Genomic DNA, 23,104 nt, shown 5'->3' with positions numbered 1-23,104 from the left:
AGCCTCCTCCATCGATTGTCCGACTGTTTTCGTCTCGGAGTATCGGTCCACAGAGAACAAACTCCAACTGTTTGCCCCGGAGGCCCACCTATCTCCCGCCTCAAGATGACATTAGACAGTCAAGTGGAGGTGTCAGGAGCTTTCAAGGAAGAAGTCTAGATGAGAAATTTATTTGGGCGTTATGGTGGATGGTAAACATGGCACGCACTTTGTAGCTCTTCCTGACAAGAGGAGGACTATTTTCCCACCCCCTGAATCTGGGCTGGCCTTATGACTTGCTTTCACCAATGGATGCAGTGGAAGTGAGAAGTGAATTCTCAGGCCAAGCCTCAAGAGCCCTTGTACCTCCTGCCTTTGTGCTCTTGGAATCCTGTGGCCACACTACGAGGAAGCCTAGTGAGGCCCAGTCACCCTGTGGCCTCAGCTAACAGCCTGCCAAACCCAGGCCTGTCTGTGAGTAAGGCCACCTGAGATTCCCCCAGTGGCCACTGACCGACTAGCTGACCGCAGACACATGAGCAAGCCCAGCCGAGATCAGCTAAGTCAGCACCGACTAGACCAGAAGCCCGGTCAAGCCTGAGCCAAAGAAATCATTATTTCAAGCAACTAAGTTTTGGTGGGATTTATTATGGTGCAGAAACCATCACATTTTGATGATGTGTTTAAATATCAGGATATCTGATCTTTTTCTTACTCAGATGAGACCATGATATTGTTCTGAAACATGCCTTTTCCATTCAGTGATGTGTCTAATGACAGTTTCCCATGAGGTATATTTCAGTCTCTCTCATTATTTTTAACAGCTGGATGAATATCCTATAATCAGTCGTCTCAGCCAGTGTCTTATTTTGGTGGTTTCCAGGGTTTGCTGTCACAAAGCCTTGGTGAACATTCTTATAGACAGTATTTATATCCATGTGTATTTATCAGATAAGTTCTTGCAAAAACAATTACGGGGTCAAAGAGATGTGCATTTTGAATATTAGTAGTTGTGAAGTTATCGTCCAAAATAATTTATTAATTTATACTTCCTTCTATATGAGAGTGACTTTCATCAAGCCATTACCAACACTGAAATATTTGCCAGCCTGAAAGGTAAAAAAAAATGTATTGCATTACTGTTTTACTTACATTTTAAAATGATGGATGAGGTTGAGACTATTTTTGTATGTTTAGTATCTATTTATATGTTTTTCCTGCGAATCTCTTATTTCTGCTCTTTGCCCGTTTTGTGTCTTGTTTAGCCTTTAAAAAAACTGAACCATCAAAGGTCAATGAATATTAAAGAAATGTTACTGTATTTCTAAACACTTTCTAGATGTAGACTTTTAAACTTGAGTTCTAGAGGAGTTTGGAAGGCAATAAATAATCATTTCCTAACATCATGGTGTTTTACAAGTACAAAACACTTGGCTATATCATCTAGTATAATCTCATAGCTAACTTCTGAGGCAGGTCCTGGTATCCCCAGAGAGATTAAGTAACTTTTAGGTCAGGAAAAATTGTGAAAGACTTTGAAATAGGCATAAAAAGATTGTTCTGTCTAGCTCACTCTTCCAGAATTTCTGCCCCTTTCATTGTCTGTGAGCTATTTTTCCACTCTTTATAATTGTTGGAAACTGGTACTAATGCAAATGATACTTGTCTATAGAAATGCAAATGAATTTTGCCTGGTGGAGATGCCATTGATTACTCCCCTATGGCCATTGACCCTTTTTGTCTCCATTTGTAATTCATTTCAGCATTCCTGATTGCCTCTGCTTGTGTCTGTTCTTTGAATTCTCCTTTGAACTGTTACGATGTCTTACTGGTTCCCCCATTAATTAGTGAGTTAGGTAAAACGTTGGCACTTGTTCATTTTATATTTATATGATCATACTGAAACCAGGGGGGAAGGGGACAGGGCACAACCTTTAAAAGAATGAGATAGCCGTTGAGGATACGACATAAACTGGTTAGAACCAATTAGGTCCAAAGTGGTGGAAGATTCGACTTCCAGTAGACCTTGAGCCTCATTATACACTCATTGTAATATATTAGCATACGCTAAACGAGACTTTCACCAGTGCCATTACATAGAAGGCCAAAAAGTGGGCAGTGGCCCAATTCCTGGAAGTCCCCACCCCCTCTCCAAAGTAGTTGGAATAATCCTTCCACTCATTAGTCTATGAGATTACCCAGCCCATAAAAGTTAATCACCCCAGTTTCTTTCTCCCTCCCTCTTTCTTAGGCTTTTCAGCATAGAGTGAGGCTGGCCTTCTAACTAGGCCCCTTGCACAAATCGTGGGAAGTAAAACTCTGAAAAGAGCTTACTTACTCTCTTACCCTTCATTCAAACCAGAAATGACAAATTCCCTCCCCAAGCCAGCAGAATAACCAAAGACACTAAATTCTGTTTAAATTTTTAAAGAAATGTTTCTATATTTCCTTCCCTCTTTAGGACATTCATATCAAAGCCAAACAGAATGTGTTAGACATGGGCCTCTTGCAAGGTCATTAAGCAAATATTCTGCTTGCAGGGGGAGGTCAGTACCATTCCTTCCACCAACCTGGACTGAGCTTCAGGGCACAGAGCCTCAGCTGTTCATGTCAATATCCAGTTCCATTTGTGAAGCGCTCAGTAGGTGAGCGCTTATGAATGAATGAACAAACCTCTCCTTCCTCTCCTCTGTGCCTCTGTTCTCACCATAGTTCATCTCACCAAAGTAAGGGCCAGAAGGACCCCTCAGAAGTCACCTTGTCCAACGGCCTGTGTTACAAATGAGGCCCAGGGGGGGTGAGTGACTGGCTGGAGGTCACACAGCAAATTAGAGGAAGCACAGGTGCAAGAGGACGACCTCTTCCTTCCAGAGATCATCCTGAGGCCTCACACAGTGTCTGTCGCCTGAAGCAGGAGGGTGACACTGGCCAGGAGAGATGAGAGCTTCCTTTATTGGTCACCTTGCTGCTGAGTCCGATGCAACCTTCCAAGGGACAAGCTCAGGGTGGCTTCCTGGGCTGTGGGTTGTCTTTGGATCATGAGATTGATTCCCCCAGAGACCTGGGCACCTTCCCGCCACCTGCCTTCACCTGGAGAAGAGAGCAGCTCCACTAAGGAGAGGATGTCTGGTCCCTGTGTGGAAGTGGCACAGATGTTGCCCCATTTGGGGTGCGGAGGTGCAAAAAAAGCAAAGTGCAGGGATGCAGGTCTGCTGGATGATGAGAGGGCCCGGGAGAGGCTGTGTCTCCCATGGGTGGCATGGGAGGAGGGCGATCCGGGCGGGGAGCCAGCCAGAGGCCAGCTGACCTTGAGCCGGTGGATACCAACCTATGGGAGGAGCCAGCCTGGGCCGTGCAGGGGGCAGCAGCATGGGGCCCTGTCACAAGGAGAGGCCAGGAGAGAGAAGTGAGCCCTGAGCTTTACCCTGGGCTGTCCCTCAGCTTCCCAAACTTTCCCCGTTACTCTAGGGCAGCTCGGAGTGGGTAGGGGGACCAACTTGGGGAGAAGTGTGTGCCCAGGGGGACCAGGAAACCTCGTCCCCACCCCGGCATTTACAGCAACTGTTTGTTGTGGAAAAGTCACTTTGCTTCTCAGAGTCGAGTTTCTGCATCAGCAAAAAATGGATAAATTAAAAATCTTACCTCATAGGGTCACTCATGGCTTTGTACAAACCATTACCCATAGGAGTGTCTATTCTGTGTACTGCTGCCGCCCCTCTGTTTGGTATCTGGTACACATTCCAAATCTGTGTTGAGTCAGTGAACAGCTAATCCTTAGGGAGCATTTCCTAGGTGATGAGCGGTCGTTTCATCCTCATCAAATCTATGACTGTCCTCTGAGGGGCACAGTGACTCTTCCAGGCCACACTGCTGCTAAGCGCAGAGCTGGGATTCGAACCGGGGCAGCCTGTCCCCCCAGCCAGTGGGCTCGACCTCCACGCACCGCCCTTTACTCTGTGATCCTGCTCCATAAACTGGGAACTTTTGCATAAGTAATACACGTGGGTCCCCGGAGGAGGGAGAGGAGTGGGATTGTCACTCAGTGGAGGAGGACACGGGGACAGAGGCAGCGACTTCCCGAGCATCCGTGCCCACTATCTTTCTAAAAGAATTGCCGTTGCACTTTTTACTGAGCTCCCGAGGTCCCCAGCCACACCCCCTCTCCCGCCAGCGACCGCCCCCCGCCCTCCGCCTCAGCCACTCACGACCACGTCCGGGTTTGTGGGCGGGGCCAAGTCGGCCTCGCTCGGCTGCGGCGAAGCCCCAAGGCTGCTGGTCTTCTCCTGCTTCCGCCACTTGGCTCGCTGATTCTGGAACCAGATCTGAGATGAAGGCGAGAGAGGATGGACATAAGCAAAAGGGATTTTCTCCATCTAGTTCCTCCCCCCAAAATGCATAATGACGGCGCCTTCCAAGGGACCAACCCTTTACAGTTCAGAAAGCTCCGTGGCATCCAGGATTTCTTTGGATCTGATCTGCCTTGGGAGAGGGGACCCGGGATCACAACCTTCAGTACCTGCAGGGGTGTGGGCTCATGGGAGGGGGTGAAGCAGCTGGGTGCCATGTAACTGGGAGTGGTGGGGTCTGCGGTGAACAGAGGCTAAAGGGGGCAGCTTCTCAGCTTTAGCCAACAGTCACCATGCGGAAATGAGGCCAGCGCTGCAACCTCATCCAACTTCTAAGGCAGAAATCTTGATTTTTATGTGAAAGCGCTGAGATTTAAGATACCGTGCAGCTCAAATAAAACCCATCTGGGTTCCTTCCTGCTGGTGGGCCACCGGTTTGCAACCCCTTTGGGCCCCGTGGCATCTATAGGTTGGTTGAATGTTGGCGGTTCCCTGTGTTCACAAGTGCCCTGATTGTCCATGACATGCTGCCGTCTGCACTTGGTCATTCTGCCGAGGCAGATGCTGAATTCTGGGCTTTACACTAGATGCAGATGTTACCCACCTAGCTGGTGACTGATTTCAGATAGGAAGAAAAAGGGGAGAAGTCCAGACAGGGGCGGTCGTTCACCAGAAGAAAAGTAGGTTCCAGTGAAATGAAGGGTGGAATGTTGACATGGACCATGGAGCAGATTTTGAATTCGAATGAGTCCATCATATTTTTTAAAGAAAATTTATTGAAATATAGTTGATTTACAATGTTGTGTTAGTTTCAGATGTACAGCAAAGTGATTCAGTTATACATATACATATAAATATATATATTCTTTTTTAACATTCTCTTCCATTATAGGTTATAAGATATTGAAAGGTGGATGGGGAGGGATAAATTAGGAGGTTGTGATTAACATATACACACTACTACGTATAAAATAGATAATCAACAAGGGCCTACTGTGTAGCACAGGGAACTCTACTCAGTACTCTGTAATAACCTATATGGGAAAAGAATCTGAAAAAAGAATAGATACATGTTTATGTATAACTAAACCACTTTGCTGTACACCTGAAACTAACACAACATTGTAGATCAAATATACTCCAATATAAAATTAAAAAATTTATATTGTTCTGTTTTTCAAGGATTGCTTTTTTGTTTATTCATTAAAAATGAAATTATATAAAAAAAGATATTGAGTATAGTTCCTCCATCATATTTGTTAAAAAAAAATGAAGAGTGATTTAGAAAACTGTTTTAGAGAGAGTGCCAACATGTAACAATTGGATTTGCTAGAGCGGTTCTTGCAGGATTGGGGATATGCAGATGGCGAGGCATACCCCTAGTGAGTGACAAGGGGCTACTGTATCTCTAACCACAGAGGAAGCCATAGACACTTGGGGGGAAAAAATGACAGATTACAGATCAGGTCTCTGACCATAGAGGGTCCTTGCCACCTCTCTGTGCTGCCTCCAAAGTGATGCCCACGTGTTCTAGGTCAGGGGTTGGCAAACTAGAGCCTTGGGCTTTCTCTGGCCTCCTACCTGTATTTGTACAACCCTTGTGCTAAGAATGGTTTACACATTTTTAAATGGTTGGGAAAAAAATCTAAACGAGAATAATATTTGGTAACACATGCAAATGATACAAAATTCAAATTTTAGTGTTCACCAGTACAGTTTTATTGGAACATGCTCATTTGTTACATACTGTAAACTACGGCTGCTTTTGTGCTACAAGGGTAGAGTTGAATAGTTGTGACAGTGACGTTATGGCCCCCCAAAGCCTAACTTAATTAGCATCTTGTCCCTTACAGAAAAAGTCTGTTGAGCCCTGGTCTAGATTGTCAAGACTTATTTTGTGAATGAGGCTGTGTGGTGAACGTTGTTCTGGAGCTACAGCCAAGTGCAGAAGGAGGGAGTGGAAGCAGATATCTCTGCTACCTCTGTGTCCATCCCCCAAGGTGAGAATCTTATAACTATGGTGGCCTCATTTCCTGGAAAATGATATTTGGCCAATATAACTGTACTCATGGGATAAAGCCAATGGAAAATTTTTGATGGGGCAGCCCCAGAGGGCGCAGGATACATGGGATCTTACCCATGGCCCCAAGTGCATTGAGGTGGGGGGCCGAGGGTGGGGATAGCTGTACCTGTACCCGAGCTTCTGGGAGGTTGATCCTGGCTGCCAGCTGGTTGCGGACGTGGACATCAGGGTAGTGGGTAAAGTGGAAGATCTTCTCCAGCTCATGCAGCTGCTCGGTGGTGAAGGTGGTTCGGATCCTCCGCTTGCCCTTCCTCTCCTCTGGATGGAAGAGGGTCCAAGTTGGGTTAGTGACCTTGGTCTCAGTGAAGCTTTTGTGCTCTCTTTTTCTACCCGTTCAACCCCTGTTGCCACTACTTGGCCTCTAGCTCCTTAGGTTTGGAGTTTTACAAGGTTCTCTTTCCTACAAACTCTGCTCCTAGGCTGACCCTCCTCTCCCATCCATCCTGGACAGTGTGGCCAAGATGACCTTCTAGAAACTTCTTTCATTGTCCTTTCTGCTGCTCAGATGCCTTCAAACAAATTTCCCTTGTCTGTAACAAGGAATGGTAAACCACAGCTTGGGGGCCACATCTGGTCCACTGTCTGTTTTTAGAAATAAAGTTTTATTGGAACACAGCCTGACCCATGGGTTTATGTATTGTCTATGGCTGCTTTGGGCAGCCATAGGCGACTCTATATGGCTGAGTTGAGTCATCGAAACAGAGACTGCAAAAGCTAAAATAATTACCATCCAGCCCTTTACAGAAAAAGCACAGCAGTCAGCCCCTGACACTCTGTTTCCAACCACTTGACTAGTCTCATGCCCACTCAGGGCCGCTGCATCATAGGTGGGGTCCTAGTGCAAAAGGAAAATGTGGGTTCAAAAAGAAAGCTTTTTCCTTTCTTCCTCTCTCTCTCTTGACTTGTCAGGATGGTTTTTTATTTGCTACTTAAGGCCCTGCTCCCTTGGGCACAGGGATACTAATAGCATGAGTGTGGACCCGCACAGGGCCCACCCTTCAACTTGGTGCCAGGGTGCCTGTGCCTGACCTTGACCCTCCTCACATCCGTGCCCTTCCCTCCCCAATACCCCCAACACAGACGACAGAGGAGGCAGCAGTCACTGGGTAGGGGCGGGGAAACAGGTGGCTGAGAGCCCATCCCAGGGAAGCAGGGAGGCGGTGAGAGGGGCCCTGAGCCTGAGCTGAGGCTCCAGGCCCCTGGTACGTGCTTCGTGGTTCCACTGGATTGCGCTTACGAAACACAGATTCAGACATAAAATCATTAAGAATTTCAAGAGGGTGACCATGAGCTTTAACCCACAAGTGCCAGGCCTCCTTCTGAGCGCAGGGCCCTGTGCAACTACACTGGTCACACACAGGCCCATGAAGCTAGGCCTGCGTGCCTGTGTGTGTGTGTGTGTGTGTGTGTGTGTGTGTGTGTGTGTATGTGTGGGTGTTTGTGAGAGAGAGACGGGAAATCAGGTATTCAGTTTGGACGTGTTAAATTTGAGATGCCTGTTGGCTATTCAAAGCAAATGATCAAATAGGCAGATGCTTATGCGTTTGGAGCTCAAAGGGGATCTCGGGACTGAGGTTCACATTTGGGACTCATCAGCGTATATTTGGCCTTTGATCTCATGAGAGTGGGTGAGATCAGTTAGGCAGGATGAGAAAAGTGGAGGGTCTAGGAGTGAGCCTGTGTCCGTCCACCATTTAGAGGTTCAGGAGCCAACGAGGGACCCAGGAGAAATCAATGAGGGAGGCCAAGAACAGGTCTCTGTGGTAGGCGACAAGTGCAGTGACATGGGCACCTAGTGAAGAAACTCTTTTAAGAAAGAAGGCTCAGCTGTGTCCATGCTGTGACTGGATTAATTGCAGTGAGGACAGAAAGAGGGTCCTTGAACCTGGCTGCGTGAGGACCTTAACGTTAGCAGTTCCCACAGAATAGGGGCAGCAAGGGCTCAGGGGCAGTGGGCAGAGGAGAGAAGGGGAGGGGAATTGGAGGACGTAACAACTGTGCACATCTTCAGAAAGGTTTGCTGGAATGTGGAGGAAATGTTGCAGTTGACAGCTGGAGAGACCATGTTCATGTGGTCCCAGGGATTTAAAACAAATTAACAGTATAACATCATGTAATCTCTCCAGCCAATCTCTCTCTCAGTCTATTTTTGGGGGAACCCTACCTAAGACAGACGGAGCTCAGATCCACAAAATTCCATAGAAAACGTGGGGGAAGAGAGGTTTGGAAAGAAAGGAGTGATCACAGACTTTAAATTCGAGAGGATGAAGGGGAAGAAAAATAAGAAACAATCAGTGTGTTTATTCAACACCTATTAAGTACCAGGTATAGTGCCAGACCCTGACCTTGGCCTGTGTGTATGTATATTTAGCTTGCCTTGTTCCAACATGGATTTGTGAGGCATGTGGTCCCGAATTTGGCATTTAGGACGTCACTGAGGTCCGCAGGAAGACCACTTGGGTCGAATTAGGATGGTCAGAGCCAAGCGAAAAAGAACAATTTTGTGTTATCCACAAACACACTAAATACAGTGTCTCTGATACTGGGTAGGAACTTCAACAAGTATATGTTGTATTAAATTGGATTGAGGTGTGAGTGGTTGGGATGAAGTCAAGGCAGGGAGGAAAAGAAGAACTTTTATGTCGAGAAGGTGCGAAAAAGGCTAGAGGGAGGTTGGGGAAAAGTCTGGAGTGCAGCCTGGAGCATATACCTAAAGACTCTCAGGAGGAGAAACTGAGGAAGAAGAGTGAGGGCTTTGGCGGCTGCTTGATGGAGCAGGGCTGCGGGTCAGGCGGGTCAGAGGTGCTCACTATACCCGGCATTGAGTTATTCAGGACAGGACAGTGGGAGCTCAGGTCATCAGCAGAGAGTGAAGGAGGTGGGAGGGGTTAGAGGCTGGAGGAATGGAGAAGGGATTTGGAAAGCTGCTCTGGAGAAGGGCGAGAGAAGCTAGGAGAGTAGGGAGGATGGAGATTCAACCAGCCTTGCTGTACCTCCTGATGGAACCAAGGGACGGTCAACATTGGAGGAAGCACCAAACCAGGTGGGGCAGGTTTGTCTCCCTGACCATGGACTTCTGAGGCCAGGGTTACAATTCTAGTCTGACTTGCAACAAAGACCACATGATGCAATTTTAGGAATAGTAGGAAAGGTACACCCCCCCCCCCCACCCCAGATCACCTTCACTTTTGGGGCCAATTCCTACCATTCTCGTTGACCACCATGGCTCCTGATTTCTTTCTCACTCCTGTAAGAAAAGTCTGCTCTCAGAAGATGATGGTGAATCTAGGTACGTCCTGTCCTGGCATCCCTCACGCATATTGGCAAGACTCAAACCCTCTGGGGAAAGAAGCCTGCTGTTCTCTGTCTCTCTGTGTCTCTGTGTCTCTCTCCACTGTGAGCTCCTGGAGGGCAGGGACTATACATTGGACTTGCTGAGTAACTGGCACCTATTGGGAGCTTCATAAGTATTTGCTCTAAATGAATAAAGGTGAAATTTAGGCTCTGTTCTCAACCCATTCGGCAGATAAGACACTGTCACAAGAAGCAACGCGGAATGATTTGTCTGGACTCTTGTGCACTGTCAGATGTCACAGGTCAGGAGAGAGCAGAATTAGCTGGAAAGGAGGGGTGGGGATCTAAACTCTTGTTGAGGTCTCCTTACTTCCACTCAGTCCACTTTCTTTTTCCCCCCAAAAGAGGTAAAACCACCACAAACTATGAGCTGGAGTAGACACAGTGAAAAATGGATTTCACTTGTGATGGTTTAGCAGCTGAAGAGATCAATTAACTTTTGTGTGTGTGTGCGTTTATTATCCATCCTGCTATCATTGGACAGTAGAAAACCCACGAAGCTGGATGTCAGAAGCCCTGAGCTCTGTTCCTGGCTCCAGTCTACAGCTTGGGCCATGTTTTATTTACTCTCTGGGCCTCAGTCTTCCCATCTGTAGAAATGGGGGAGGAGAGAGGGTTTGAATGATCAAGTCGCTAAGGTCCTGACATTCTGTAATTCTTTTTCTCTTCAGTTGGAGGCTGAATGGCTTAAAAGGCCTGGCCTTGGGCTTGCCTGGTGGGCGAAAGGAGAGGGCCAGAGAGGAGAGATTTCTGCTGAGGGTAACTCTCCTGGCTGAATTGCTCCTGCATCTCTGAGAATCAACAAGTGCATTTCATAGTCTGCCTTTGGTCTCACCCCTCCTGACTACCCCTCATTTTTTTTTTTTTTTTTTTTTTGGTGTCTCTGTTTATTGGAAGGAAGTATTTATATAGCTACTTTATTTATTTATTTATTTATTTATTTATTTATTTATTTATTTATTTATTTATTTATTTTTGGCTGTGTTGGGTCTTCGGTTCGTGCGAGGGCTTTCTCTAGTTGCGGCAAGCGGGGGCTACTCTTCATCGCGGTGCGCGGGCCCCTCACTATCGCGGCCCCTCCCGTTGCGGGGCACAGGCTCCAGACGCGCAGGCTCAGTAGTTGTGGCTCACGGGCCCAGCTGCTCCGTGGCATGTGGGATCTTCCAGACCAGGGCTCAAACCCGTGTCCCCCGCATTAGCAGGCAGACTCTCAACCACTGCGCCACCAGGGAAGCCCCTACCCCTCATTTTTGTTAGTCCATTTTTTTATCCCCTCAAAGTACTTTTACTCATTTTTCTGACCCTTGGAAGCTTCTTGGGAGTCCTGGACAGTGAGGTTTCAAACATGATTACTCCCTAGAGTAAGCTATTGGATTGTGGACCAGCTGATGTGATCTGATTTCTCTCCTTCTCTATCCCCTTTTCCCTCCTCAAGTCCACCCTACTTTTTAAATTAAAAAAAAAAGAGATATTTATTCTATGTTTAGAGCTGGTGGTGTATTTAAGGGATAGAGCCAAACCCAGCCAGAACTGATGTAGAGAGAAATGGCAAGCCATACTGAAAGTATCTCATTCATTCATTCATTCATTCACGAGGTCAGCATTTTAGATGATATTAGTGATACAGTGCAGTTCTATAGAAACTTGCAAAAAAATTTCACAGAATGGAAGATTCCAGGTTGGACGGGCAAACTGAGGTCAAGGACAGCATGGATCTGGGATTTTTCTGGGAATACAGAGCTTTGGAATAGAGGATACTGAACAGAAAACGTAGGGTGCCGAACCGGAATACAGGAAAGTAAGCAATGTGGAGAACAGAGGATTAGAAACAGAATGTAGATTGTAATAGAAATAAGCTATCTCCTCCTTTTTCCCCAGAAGGAAAGTTAGGCAAACAAGGGCTCATGACTAAGTATAGATTCCTTAATAAAATGATTATTTCAAGTTTCCATTTGTGTAATTAAGGGAGCAGCTATTAAGATATATATGGCTTTCCCGTATTTCCTGTAGGACCAGAAGGGCATAATTTGGAGATAAGGTGAAGAGGAAAAGATCTGAACCCTACCCTGCAAAATAATTGGGGAGGGGCTGCTTGGCAAGTTATGAACCAGTAAGAAAAATATTATTCTCTTTAGCTTTGAACTATACATTCTCAGGATAAATGTTTATTCTTGAGAGATGATGATAATGATGGTTATGGGATCTATGTGTATGTGCCCAACAGCTGTAGTGACTTCTACTGTGAAGAAAGAAGGGTGTCTAAAATTCACATGGTTGGCGAGATGGAGGCTGAGCCCCAAGTGGACCGGCCTGCAGGACTCAAGGGCCAAAGCCCCTCCCCTAAGACTGAGCATGGGTTCTTGGGGTGTCAATAGTCAAACACTGATTATCCCCATACAACTCTTCTTGGGATGTTATTTGAGACTGAATATCCCTAAATTGGAGAACTATAAAAAGGAGTGGTAGAGAGAGGGGTCCTGGAGTTGAGATCACCCCCAGTGAGTGGGGGTCCCTGAAATATGACTAGTGACACCCCACCAGAAGAGCCATTTTGGGAGACAGATAGACTTGAACCTGGAGCTAGGGAAACAAGGTTAGGATCTAAGGCTGGACCTTGTTAAAAGTTTAACTCCTTAGGTCTGCCTTGTTCAATACGGTAGCCACTATCTACCTATGGCTGTTAAAATAACATAAAGAATACAGTTCCTTAGTCACACTAGCCATAGGTCAATAGCCACATGTGGCCAGTGGCTACCATATTGGACAGCACAGATATAGAACATTTCCATTATCAGAGAAAGTTCTATTGGATAGTGCTACCTTACAGGTTTTCTCATTGGGTTCTTGAAAAAGTCATATTCTGGGTCTCACTTTAAGTTTCTTCTTGTGTTGCAGTTTCCTCTAATTGCCACATATGTCTAGGAAGGAGAGTATCCATCAGTCATAGAGCTGACTTTGATGGTGTTGGGAAAACTGGAAGTACAGGGAAAGTGAGAGGACGGGAAGACTGGCCCAGGCCCATCTCTCTGCTGGTGCCTGGGGAGAAGGAGCATGTCCAGTGGAGAGGATGGTGCCCTGGAGCTCCGGGTGGTGACTCAGGGCAGAATGACCTGCCCATGGTCCACAGGGCGGGGAGGATGGGGAAGAGCAGAATCTGAGGGGTTGGCTCAGGAAGTATGAAGGTCAACACTTCAGTTTTCCCATCAAATGCAGGAGGAGGCTGCTGTAGGAAAGGAGTGAAGGGGCCAGGAAGCCTGATGCTTGGGTTACAGACCACAGTAGGTGACAAGAGAGATGAAGCAGGTGAGGGAAGGCAGAACAGCATAAATGGAATATGGAACAGAGAAGAAGGCAGGACACAGGACTCTGCAGGTAGAATTTTGGAACCAGAAGGAACCTCATTAAACAGGAAGCTGGAAGTACCAGTTCATGGATGGAGCACCCATTGCATGGGATGATTCTTAGTCATGGGGAAGGGGGCAGGGAACTGCCGCCCCTTTCAAGTTGCTTCTCACCCGGTTATTAATTGTTGGAGCTGTGAGTCACACTTCAGTGGGTCTTCAAAGAGAACGAGTCAGCAGAACTTAATTAAACCTGAGACGTTTAGCACATTGATCATAAGAAATACACAATTTACACAGGTGATTAGGCCACCTAATTATAAACTGATGTTTTTCCGTGCATGTCTCCCTCCCCTGATTGCTCCTTCTCTGCGGTCTGCTAATTGGCTTTGGCCGCTCAGCTAAGGCCCCGGGGGCTTTGCAGCTGGGCTAAGACTCCGGAAATGGGCCTTGTCCTTGTCTTCCCAAGGCAGCGGGTTGGGCAGGATGGAGATCCAGGCTCCCTTGGGGGCCCTCCTGCAGGCTGAGGACACCTGAACAGGACAGGTGGGGTGCAGGGAGGTGCCTCCCAGGGCAGAGATGCTCTGGCCTCTTCCCTCCGGGTGTGGTCCTGGACTTCTACAGTTCCCCGTGCCCACAGCGTGCAAGGCACACTCCTTGGCCCAGCATTCAAGCTCTTCAGGCTCCCCCCTTTTCAGGGTCACCTGCTTTCTGCCCCATCATCACTTCCATTATCTCTGTTCCACCTGATCGCTTCTAGATTCCCCAAATCGGCCATGCCTTTTTATCCTCCAGGGACTTGTTCTCTCTACCCCCTACATCTGCAAGCCTGTCCTCCTCCTTTGCCTAGTAAACTCTTACTCATCCATCAAAACCCAAATCAGTCAAAGATTTCCTTCTCTCCAAGGTCTGTTGTGAATCTCCATGTGGAAACACAACAGATTTTTTTTTTTAATCGATAAGTAAAGAGTGCTAAATTTCAGTGTGCAAGAAACCAGCCTCCATATTTGTACCAAAAAAATCTCTCTCAATCTTTATGTATCCATGTATCAAAGTGTTAATGGTGCTTAACTACTGGATAGGAGATGGTAGAGTTATAGCTACATTTTCTTTTATCTTCTTTCTGTTTATCTGTATTTTTAATTTTTCTATGATAAACGTGGATTACTTGTATAAATAAAAAACAACCCAGAGAATACAGCTAGAGTGGAAAGAGATGAGGATAAAGAGATTGCTAAAAGAAACAGCTGGGAGACCATTGGAAAGCTCACCAGCCACGGATTTGCGCCCTGTTCCCAGGGGTTACTGGGTCAGTGCCCATCCGCCCCTCAGCAGTGTGAAGATGGTTATTTTCCACATGTATGGTCTCCCTTTCATAATATTTTTTATATACGGCTCTCAGCATATATGTCCCCTCATACTCTACCACACTTTTCATTTTCATATGCTTTTTTTCTTTTTAAAATAGAAGTTGTACCTTTGTTTAAAGGATTTTGTGCAGGAACGCTACAAAACAAATAGCAGGAGGGCTCCTCTCTTGACACCTTGTGAGGGCACCAGAGTGTAGCCTGCTCCATCCCCCATTCATCCAAGGTCTCTCTGACTGTGCGTCTCAGCGGAAGCCTGAAATTCCCCAAACGTACATTTTAAAGATGCTGATGGACATAGATAAAGGCCAAGGTGCTTGGCTTGGCACACGTGACCTCAGCCTACCTCATTCCTCTCATCTCCGCCGACATTGGTCCATGATTTCTCAACTCCAGCCACCCTGAGTTTCTTTGTTTCTCAAAAGGAATATTCCTTTTTATTCCTCTGGGCTGCTGCACCTGCTTCCCTCTGCCTGGCGTGCTCTCTCCCCTCCTCTGCCTGACTGCTATCTCAGATGCCACCTCCTTCTGAAGCCTTCCTTCAAGCAGTTTGTTGCTCTCTCCTTTGCATTCTCAAAGCACTTTGCCAGGTTTGTATGTTTCTCTGTGTTGTTACAGTGTGGCTCTCGAGACGGTGTGCTTGGATTTGGGCACAGGGTACTGGAACATGGGCTGATTACATGTGCTTTCAAGGTGCCATCATATTTCAACAGTTATAACTGTTTTCCTCGCTGAGAAGTTGTGTGTGTGTGTGTGTGTGTGTGTGTGTGTGTGTGTTTGCTTCCCTCCTGCCCTTATTCCTTTCCATTCTATACTTGTGACAATGCAGGGGAACAGACAGACAACACAAGCTGTGAAGCTAGAGGATGTTTCCTGATGTGACACAGAAAGTGTCACAGAACTTGTTTCTATTCAATGCGGGAATCCATATTCAGTTACCCTTCCTGCCGAGAACTGGGGAAGAAGTTAACTAGCTCTTATCTCTGTGAAAATACATACAGAAGGCCAGCCCGAGTGCAGGTATGCAGAGCACGAAGATTAGAGGTATCCAAAGCCCCAGGCCCTGTAAACAGGGAGAAGAGCCATTTCTGGCCAAAAAATGATTAACAACGGCCACAGTACAAGGAGTATTTGGAGGAGTAAACCTCTGTAGCAACAAGCATTGATTAAAAGAAAGGAAAAAAGGAACTTTGAGAGTTCTATATATGGGGACCGAAAGCGACCTATGAGGAGTCATAAGGAATAAGAAACCATCACCCCAGCATGGAAGAGTGTGAGAGAAGAAGAGGAACAGCGAGAAGAAGGCTTGGCCCCAGCCCTGAGCCAGGGCTCCCTCTCCCAGGGCCCAGAGCAGAGCAGAGCCACTGCCTTTAGCTCTAGGCAGCTGGGGGCTGAGGAGGAAGGGGAGGGGAAGGAGGGAGAGGAGGGGGAGGAAGAGAAAAGAAAGAGGAAAGGGACAGGGAAGAGAGGGGGGAAAGAGGAAAATGAGGGGGACGAAGAAGTGAGGAAAGGTGGAGCGGGTTGGACTGTGTTCCCCTCACGAAGAAATGTCTAAGTTCTAACCCCTGGTCCCTGTGAATGTGACCTTATGTGGAAATAGGGTCTTTGCAGATATGATTAGGCTAAGGATCTTGAGATGCGATTCTCCTGGATTTAGGGTGGGCCCTAAATCCAATGGCAGGTGTCCTTATGAGAGAAAGGAGAGGAGGATTCCACACAGACCCAGAGGTGTCAGCAACCGCTGGAAGCTGGGAGAGAGCCATCGAGCAGGTTTTCCCTCAGGGCCTCTGGAAGGAATCAACCCTACCAACACCTTGGTTTTGGAATTCTGGTTCTGAAATTCTAAGATAATAAATTTCTGTTGTTTTAAGCCATTCAGTTCGTGGTAATTTGGTACAATGGCCACAGGAAGCTCAGACAGAGGGAGAGGATGGGGGAAAGAAGAGGAAAAGGAGGAAGAAGAAGGGGGAGAGGCGCAGAGGCTTCTAAAGGGCAAAGTCTGGAGGCATTGAAAGGGCAAGAAAGATTGAAGTGGGAGAGATGCTCCATGTGCCTGGAAGGTGAGGGGCAGGAGGCCGTGATGGGGGAGGAAGCTGGAGATCAGCAGGGCCAGTCTGTGAAGGACTTTGAATGTCACACCAGTGGGTTAGGGGTTGGTGAACTACAGCCTGAGGCCAGATCTGGCCCTCTGCCTGTCATTGTAAATAAAGTTTTATTGGAAGATAAACATACGCGTTCATTTATACCTTGTCTCCTTTTCAGCTATGATGGTAGAGTTGAGTAATTGCCACAGAGACCATCTAGCTATCAAAACTTAACGTGTGGCCCTTTGTAGAAACGCTGCTGACCACTGCAAGAAGATATTCTTCCAGTCTCAAGAATTGCACGGTGCCCCCGGCCACCCCCACCAGATAAGAGGGGCAGAAGTCAGCACCGCCCCAAGGTGGTGTTGCCAGGACTCTCATTGCTGACCCCACTTCTGCTCCAGGTGGGTGGCCACTACTTCTGGTTTTATTCACCTTTGCCTCCCCAGCCTGCAGCCTGGCCCAGAGTAAGTACTCCGCAATGATTCACTGAGGGACTGAATGGCCCGTGAATGGACAAGGAAAGATATCTGTGTCCCTCCCAGGCCAGAAGATCCACACTGGTTTACCCACTGAAGTGGTCCCTTCTTTGCCCATCTTCCTCTCTCCTTTCCCCCCCGGGACTCGCAATTTCCCTGCAGAGGGTCATCAGTGGGACAGGTGCAGAGATGACCTCTTTCTTTCCAGGGTCTGATCCTCCAGTACAAAGTGACTTCCTCCTGACTGGGTCTCCCTGGACTTTGAGGCTCCCCGAACTCTGGGGGGGCTTTCCTCTCTCAGGAGGAGTGAGAGGGCAGCTGGGCTTAGCATCCCTTCAAATTGAGAGACCCTCTTGGATTTTTCCACTGAGGCTGGGGAAGGTCCAAGCCTTAGATTATGAGGGTCCCTGTGAGAGTGGGAAGCTGTGGGGAGGGACCTTGGTCCCTGCCATGAGAAATGAGGGAGGCCCAGCACTGGCCTTGGTCTGGATCGCTGACCTGGCCCCGGCTCTGGCACGTATTGCTCTGTAGCACCGAACAAGCCAGTTTGTCTCTCTGGACTTCAGCCTTCTCAAAAAAATGGTCCTTGGACCACCTGCGTCAGACTCACTTGGGAGAGCGTGCTAGAATAGATTCCTGGGCTCCACCCTAGACTAGAGGCAGAGTCTTAGGTGCCAGGCCTGGAATGCTGCAGCTTCACGAGCTCCCTAGGGGATTGGGATCCGAAGGTAACGCTTGCCGGTCAACCTCCAGGAGCCCCTCTGTGAAGCCCTTTAAGTGGAGACAAAGAGGAGTTTATTCCTCTGTTGTTATTATTGGGACAGGGGAGGGCCCTGGATGCACCTCTTCTGTCCTGTTGCCCATTCCCTGAGGGCTCCTGCATGCTGTGTGTGTGTGTGTATCTGTGTGTGTGTGTGTGTGTTTGGTGGGGAACAGGACAGAGGTGGAAAGGCATCAGCTGGGCCACCAGCACTGGTGGGGGTGGGGCCTTCTGGGGGGCAGTGAGAGGTGGAGGTGGGGAGTAGGTCCTGCCCTGCCTGGCACGGACACCCCTCTGCAGGGAGGAAGCTTCTGCCATGGAAAATGCCCACGAGTGACACCACCGAGGCTTTTGCGCAAGCAGCTTGTTGTGGAATCGGTCATGGCATGTCGGAGCGGGGAGGGCCCTTAGGAATGTTCTAGCTCTGTTCTTTCGTGTTCCAGATGAGGAAATGAAGGCCCAGCCAGGGGAGCGGCTTGCCTGAGGTCCTCCAGTGCATCGGTGCCAGACCAGGTCTTAGAGGCCAGGTTTCTGGAACCCCAGCTTTCTGCCCTCCCTGCCCAGCCTAGCATCTCACAGAATCCAGCTCTTTGCAGTTTGTGCAAGTTACCTTTGTAGTTTCTGACAAGCTGGCATCTCACCTGCATTATTATTTACTTCACATTTAAACAGACTTTTTTTTTTGTTTTACCTAAGTAAATACATTTATTTTAAAAGAAAACCTCACATCATGACCATAAATGGGTAAATGGTATCATGTGTCATAAATAGAAGGTTAGTGTAGAAATCATTACAGAATGATTGACATAAATAATCTTTGTAGACAGGAATAAAGATGCAGATGTAGAGAATGGACTTGAGGACATGGGGAGGGGGAAGGGTAAGCTGGGACAAAGTGAGGGAGTGGCATGGACATATATACACTACCAAATGTAAAATAGATAGCTAGTGGGAAGCAGCCGCATAGCCCAGGGAGATCAGCTCGGTGCTTTGTGACCACCTAGAGGGGTGGGATAGGGAGGGTGGGAGGGAGACACAAGAGGGAGGGGATAAGGGGATATATGTATACATATAGCTGATTCACTTTGTTATACAGCAGAAACTAACACAACATTGTAAAGCAATTATACTCCAATAAAGATGTTAAAAAAAAAAAATCTTTGTCTGCCTGCCCCTCAAAGTCATCTTGAAAACCACCACGGCGACCCTTACGAGTCTTGGACATGCTGAATTCCAGCCCAGCGGGGAGACGGATGGATTTAGGCCACATTCAGGAATAATCTAGATTGGATGGTCTCAGACCACCAGGGTTCAATTCTAATGCTACCTACTCTGCGGTTTTTGCAGGTGATTTGTCTTCTTGATTTCATCAGCTCTAAGGCAGGGCTCACAACTGTGACAAATGGATAGAACAACGGCCGTGAGATTGCCATGAGAGCCGTGGAGTACCGTCCAATCTTATGACTGCTATTTTCGTAAGCACTTACTGGGGGGGTCTCCTCTGGGTCCCGTGGGATAGCTGGCATGAAACATGCCAGCAGCTTCAGGGGAGGTTTAGAATGACCGGCCTCCTTTTTGCCATCAGCCAGTGTCAGGCTAGGAGAAGGGAAGCTGCTCTGGGAGGGGAAATTAGATCTCTCTCTTTCTCCACGGCAGAGAGGACAGACATGGATTTTATGTGGCTGCAGCAGGAGAGACTCTGGTTAGACCCTTAGAAGAGTGGTTTCTGTGAATGCTCGTTGCTCATTCAATTCACTGGAAGATATTAATGAACTTCTCAAAATCAAGCTGGGGCCCTTTCCTGTTGATAGGCTGAGCTACTGGGAAAGCTGCCAGCTCCCCGGGGACGTGTTGCCCGCCAGGGTCTTTCCCTTGGCCCGCCTCTGAGCACAATCCCCATCTTGGGAGACTTGACTTGGTGGAGGGATTGGAGCTCCATGCTTGGTAGGAGAAGACATCACGGGCCCCCCTGAGCTTCCTTTCCTTGGATTAAAGGGGTGGAAAGGAAAGAGGACTGGGACCCTTTTGTGAGATACTCCAGGCTCGTCTCCTATCAGACTCCAGTGGACCCTCGAGGCATCACCAGCTCCATTTCCTCCATCACTCAGCCGTCTCACCGAGGACGAAGCTGAGGCCAGAGTGGAAAGGCACTTTGCCGAGGTGGCTCAGCAGGCCGGGGGAGAGGTGACACTGACTGCTGACTCCTGACTCTTAGTGTGTATGTGCCCTCCTCCAGCCCTCCTCAAGCTGGCTCTCAAGCAGGGGCCTGGGATCTGGTCATTGTTATTTGGGGGCAAGTCCTGGGGTGGGCACTGGCTTGGGGTGTGATCAGGGTGGGCAGATCCGGGGCAGAGCTTCAGCCACTAGAGGCCGTGCAGGCTGAACTCTGCTTACGAAGGGAAAGAACATGACAGAGCGAGCAGGTGTTTGGGGGCGGCTGGGTCTCGGGTCCTCTGCTTTGTGACTTGGGGGCATCACCCACCTCTTCTCTTTACAGATGAGTTTCCACATCTGTCAAGTTACGATAATTATGCTTTTCTACTGAAGTTAAGGAAGAGACATGCACAGCCTCCGGGGCAGTGCCGACCACATTGTAAATGCTGAATAAATAAATGATAACTCTCAGCTGTGGCCTGGTTACAGGAACAAGCCCCAGGTCCCTGCATCCTGCAATGAACCGAACCTTGGTCCACAATTGGAACAGCCCCAGTCCCGGGCTGGGTAGAAAAGTATTTAAGGCTACCAGCCCAGTGCCTAACATCTCTTTGAATTCTGAAGGCTTCGCTTCTGTTGATATCGAGCACCTTTCTCTCTGCCTGAGTGCAGCTGGGTCTTGGAGACCCCGGAGCAGATGAGAAATGACCAGAAGACACTTACCCTGGGGCTGGTCCTGCGGGGGTCTCTCCGGCCGGGAGTCTGCAGCTGCTGCTTGCCCGGTGCCCTGCCCACCTGCCCCTTCCGGCCTGACCGCATCACTCCTCTCAGCCGGCCTCTTTAAGATCTCCTCGATGGAGAAGGACAGGCCCCGCTTCTTTGGGGCCCCACAGCACCCTGAGCTCTTCCTCTCCATCCCCCCATGGAGAGCCGGGCCCGCCTTGGCACCCTCCGCGGGCAGCTGCAAGGGGGACAGAGGGGCCTATGCCAGTGGAGGGTGGCGTCCTTCCTTTCCTGAAGCTCCTGGAATCAAGAAGGTGAGCAGAGGTGGACCCTCATGTGGGATTATCTAAGCAGGGTTATGTCTCCATGGGGACTTCCGTGGGTCACCTCAAAACACCCTGGGATCAAGGAGGCAGGTCACGTCGGGAACACCGGAAGGGGCTGAACCCCGTGCCCATGGGCTCAGAGCCCTCGCCAGGTCCACGTCGAGGGAGTCACTATTGCCGAACTGGGTTCAGTCCTACTGCAGCGAGTCTTCTCCGGGGTGGTCACCTTCACAATCCCCAGCATAGACCGGGGACCCCGAGGTCATGGACAGTGGGGAACACGGCAAAGAGCTGGAAGGAAGAGGGAGCCTGCCCCAGGGAGATCTGGAGGTGGGGTGCCCACCTTTGCCCTTTTTCTGGCTGGTGGCCCTTTCCGCTGGATCCGGCCAGGCCTCTGGAAGGCTGGAGTGCCACTGGCGGGCCGCAGGTGCCCAGCTCAGTCCTGGGCCGCAGTGTAGCTGGAGGGGCGCTCCCAGAAACCCTCCTGGGTTTCCCTTGCTTCCGCTGTTCCCAGACTCCAGAGCAGACCTTCCAGAGTACCCGTGCTTCGGCTGCCCTGCAAATGGAGGCTTTGGAAGGGGGTCACTGGGTCACCACGGCCAGGCTGGCTCTCTGTGATGGGGCTGCGCTGGGCACTGGTGTCTGAATCTCCCCTGGCGTCTCTGGTCCGACCATCGCTTTCTTCCATCCTCTCCCTGACTTTACTGCACAAGCCTCTCCATAGGATCCTGGCCCGGGGTGCCTCTCCCTTCCTTTTGGGGTCCTTTCTGCCCCCCCTCCTATTTGCATGCCTCTTGCCTCCTGAGACTGCACTGAAGGGGCACTTTCTCTTTGTCCAGGAAACTGTTCCCTGGGAGCCGATAGGCACCCACCCGTCCTTGCCAGGAGTTCTGTTCCCAATTACTGTGTAACCAGGGAGGAGGAGAAAACGGCTGATAAGAGAGGCAACTCTCCACCCTCTTTACGGCCAGCCGGGGATGCAGGTGTTGGGGGAAAGGGGTAAGAAGCAGAGGGAAAGTGAAGGATGGGAAGTGGGGGTCCCGGGGGGGTGTGTGCTGGGGAGCTGGCCAGGCCGGAGCGGGACAAGGGAAGGTGGGAACAGCATGGCCAGGACGTGTCCCCAGGCCCCATAAAACATGTTTACTCAGCAGGGAGAGTTTATGGGTCACGCATAGGCTGGAGGCTGGGCCAGGGTGTGGTCCGCTTGGTGTTGGCCGAGGGCAGTCCCTCTAAGATGTGCTTTCCTGGGCTTGCAAATGTCAGAGCGAGAGGGGTCTCCTGAGGTCCTCATGGGGTGTGTGGGGAAACTGAGGCCCAGACCACGGCACAGTCTCATCTAAGGCCTTTGGGGGAGCTCCAGGGTGCCAGGCTGGCCACAAGGTGCCATCTGCACGAGGGTGACAGATACCCTGGGAGAGACTGGGAGTGTGAATGGGGCATTAGAATCCAGACCTTCTCTCAGAGGGAGGGGGAAGGGGAAGGCTGATCCTTACTCCCTGAGGAGGACGAGTCAGAGCAAAGAGCACCTGTCCTGTTTCAGGAGCCGTGGCCCTGGGAAGGCTCAGGTGGTCTGGTCTAGCTCGGGGAGACTGCCACCGCTGCAGTCACAGGCAAACGCTCGAATCTTGGGGGCTTCACTGCTTACTCACGTCACAGTCAGTGTAGTTGAGCAACCCTTTGGGAACCCAGGCTCCTTCCAGACTGTGATACCACCCGTCCTCCAACTGTGGGCTTCAGGATTTCCAGGGAAGAGGAGAGAGCAGAGGAGGGAATGGTAATGCGTCAGCAGTGGAAGCGGTTAAGTGACTTCTGTTCCTATTCTGTGACCAGAATGAGTCATAAGGCCTTGTCTAGATGCTGGGAAGGGGACTTCTCGTCTGGGCCGGGAGGAAAGTAGCCCAGCTGGGTTGGTGCACAGGGAAATGCCTCCTTTACGGTCAGGTGGCCAGAGTCCCACAGGAGTCAAGCCCCCTGTTGGCGGCCAAAGGAGTTGTTGCATTGGGAGGGTGGGTCTCCCTCTGCTTGGGGCGGAGGTGTGATGGACACTTGCGGTGGCCGGTGAGGAGGGAGGACAGGGACTCCAGGGGCTGAAGCAGCGGAGGGGAGGG

At 49.3% G+C, this 23,104-nt stretch overlaps 1 protein-coding gene and 1 long non-coding RNA gene across 2 annotated transcripts; one reads left to right on the top strand and one right to left on the bottom strand.

Moving 5' to 3' along the window:
• Positions 1–2,929: 2,929 nt before the first annotated feature.
• Positions 2,930–21,671, bottom strand: ISX (intestine specific homeobox). Its single transcript, XM_059937394.1, is given in 6 exon segments — positions 2,930–3,166; positions 3,168–3,356; positions 4,185–4,301; positions 6,515–6,666; positions 20,671–20,908; positions 21,591–21,671. Coding segments are annotated over 6 exon segments (1,014 nt in total).
• Positions 16,754–20,546, top strand: LOC132372695 (uncharacterized). The gene is made up of 3 exons (XR_009505227.1): positions 16,754–16,958; positions 19,141–19,268; positions 20,291–20,546. It is a non-coding gene; the product is annotated as an uncharacterized LOC132372695 (long non-coding RNA).
• Positions 21,672–23,104: the final 1,433 nt, after the last annotated feature.

This window comes from Balaenoptera ricei, chromosome 10 (genome assembly GCF_028023285.1).
Source record: "Balaenoptera ricei isolate mBalRic1 chromosome 10, mBalRic1.hap2, whole genome shotgun sequence".
NCBI lineage: Eukaryota > Metazoa > Chordata > Mammalia > Artiodactyla > Balaenopteridae > Balaenoptera > Balaenoptera ricei.
Note: the sequence above shows the minus strand (reverse complement) of the source record. Positions and strands in the feature narration are given on the sequence as shown.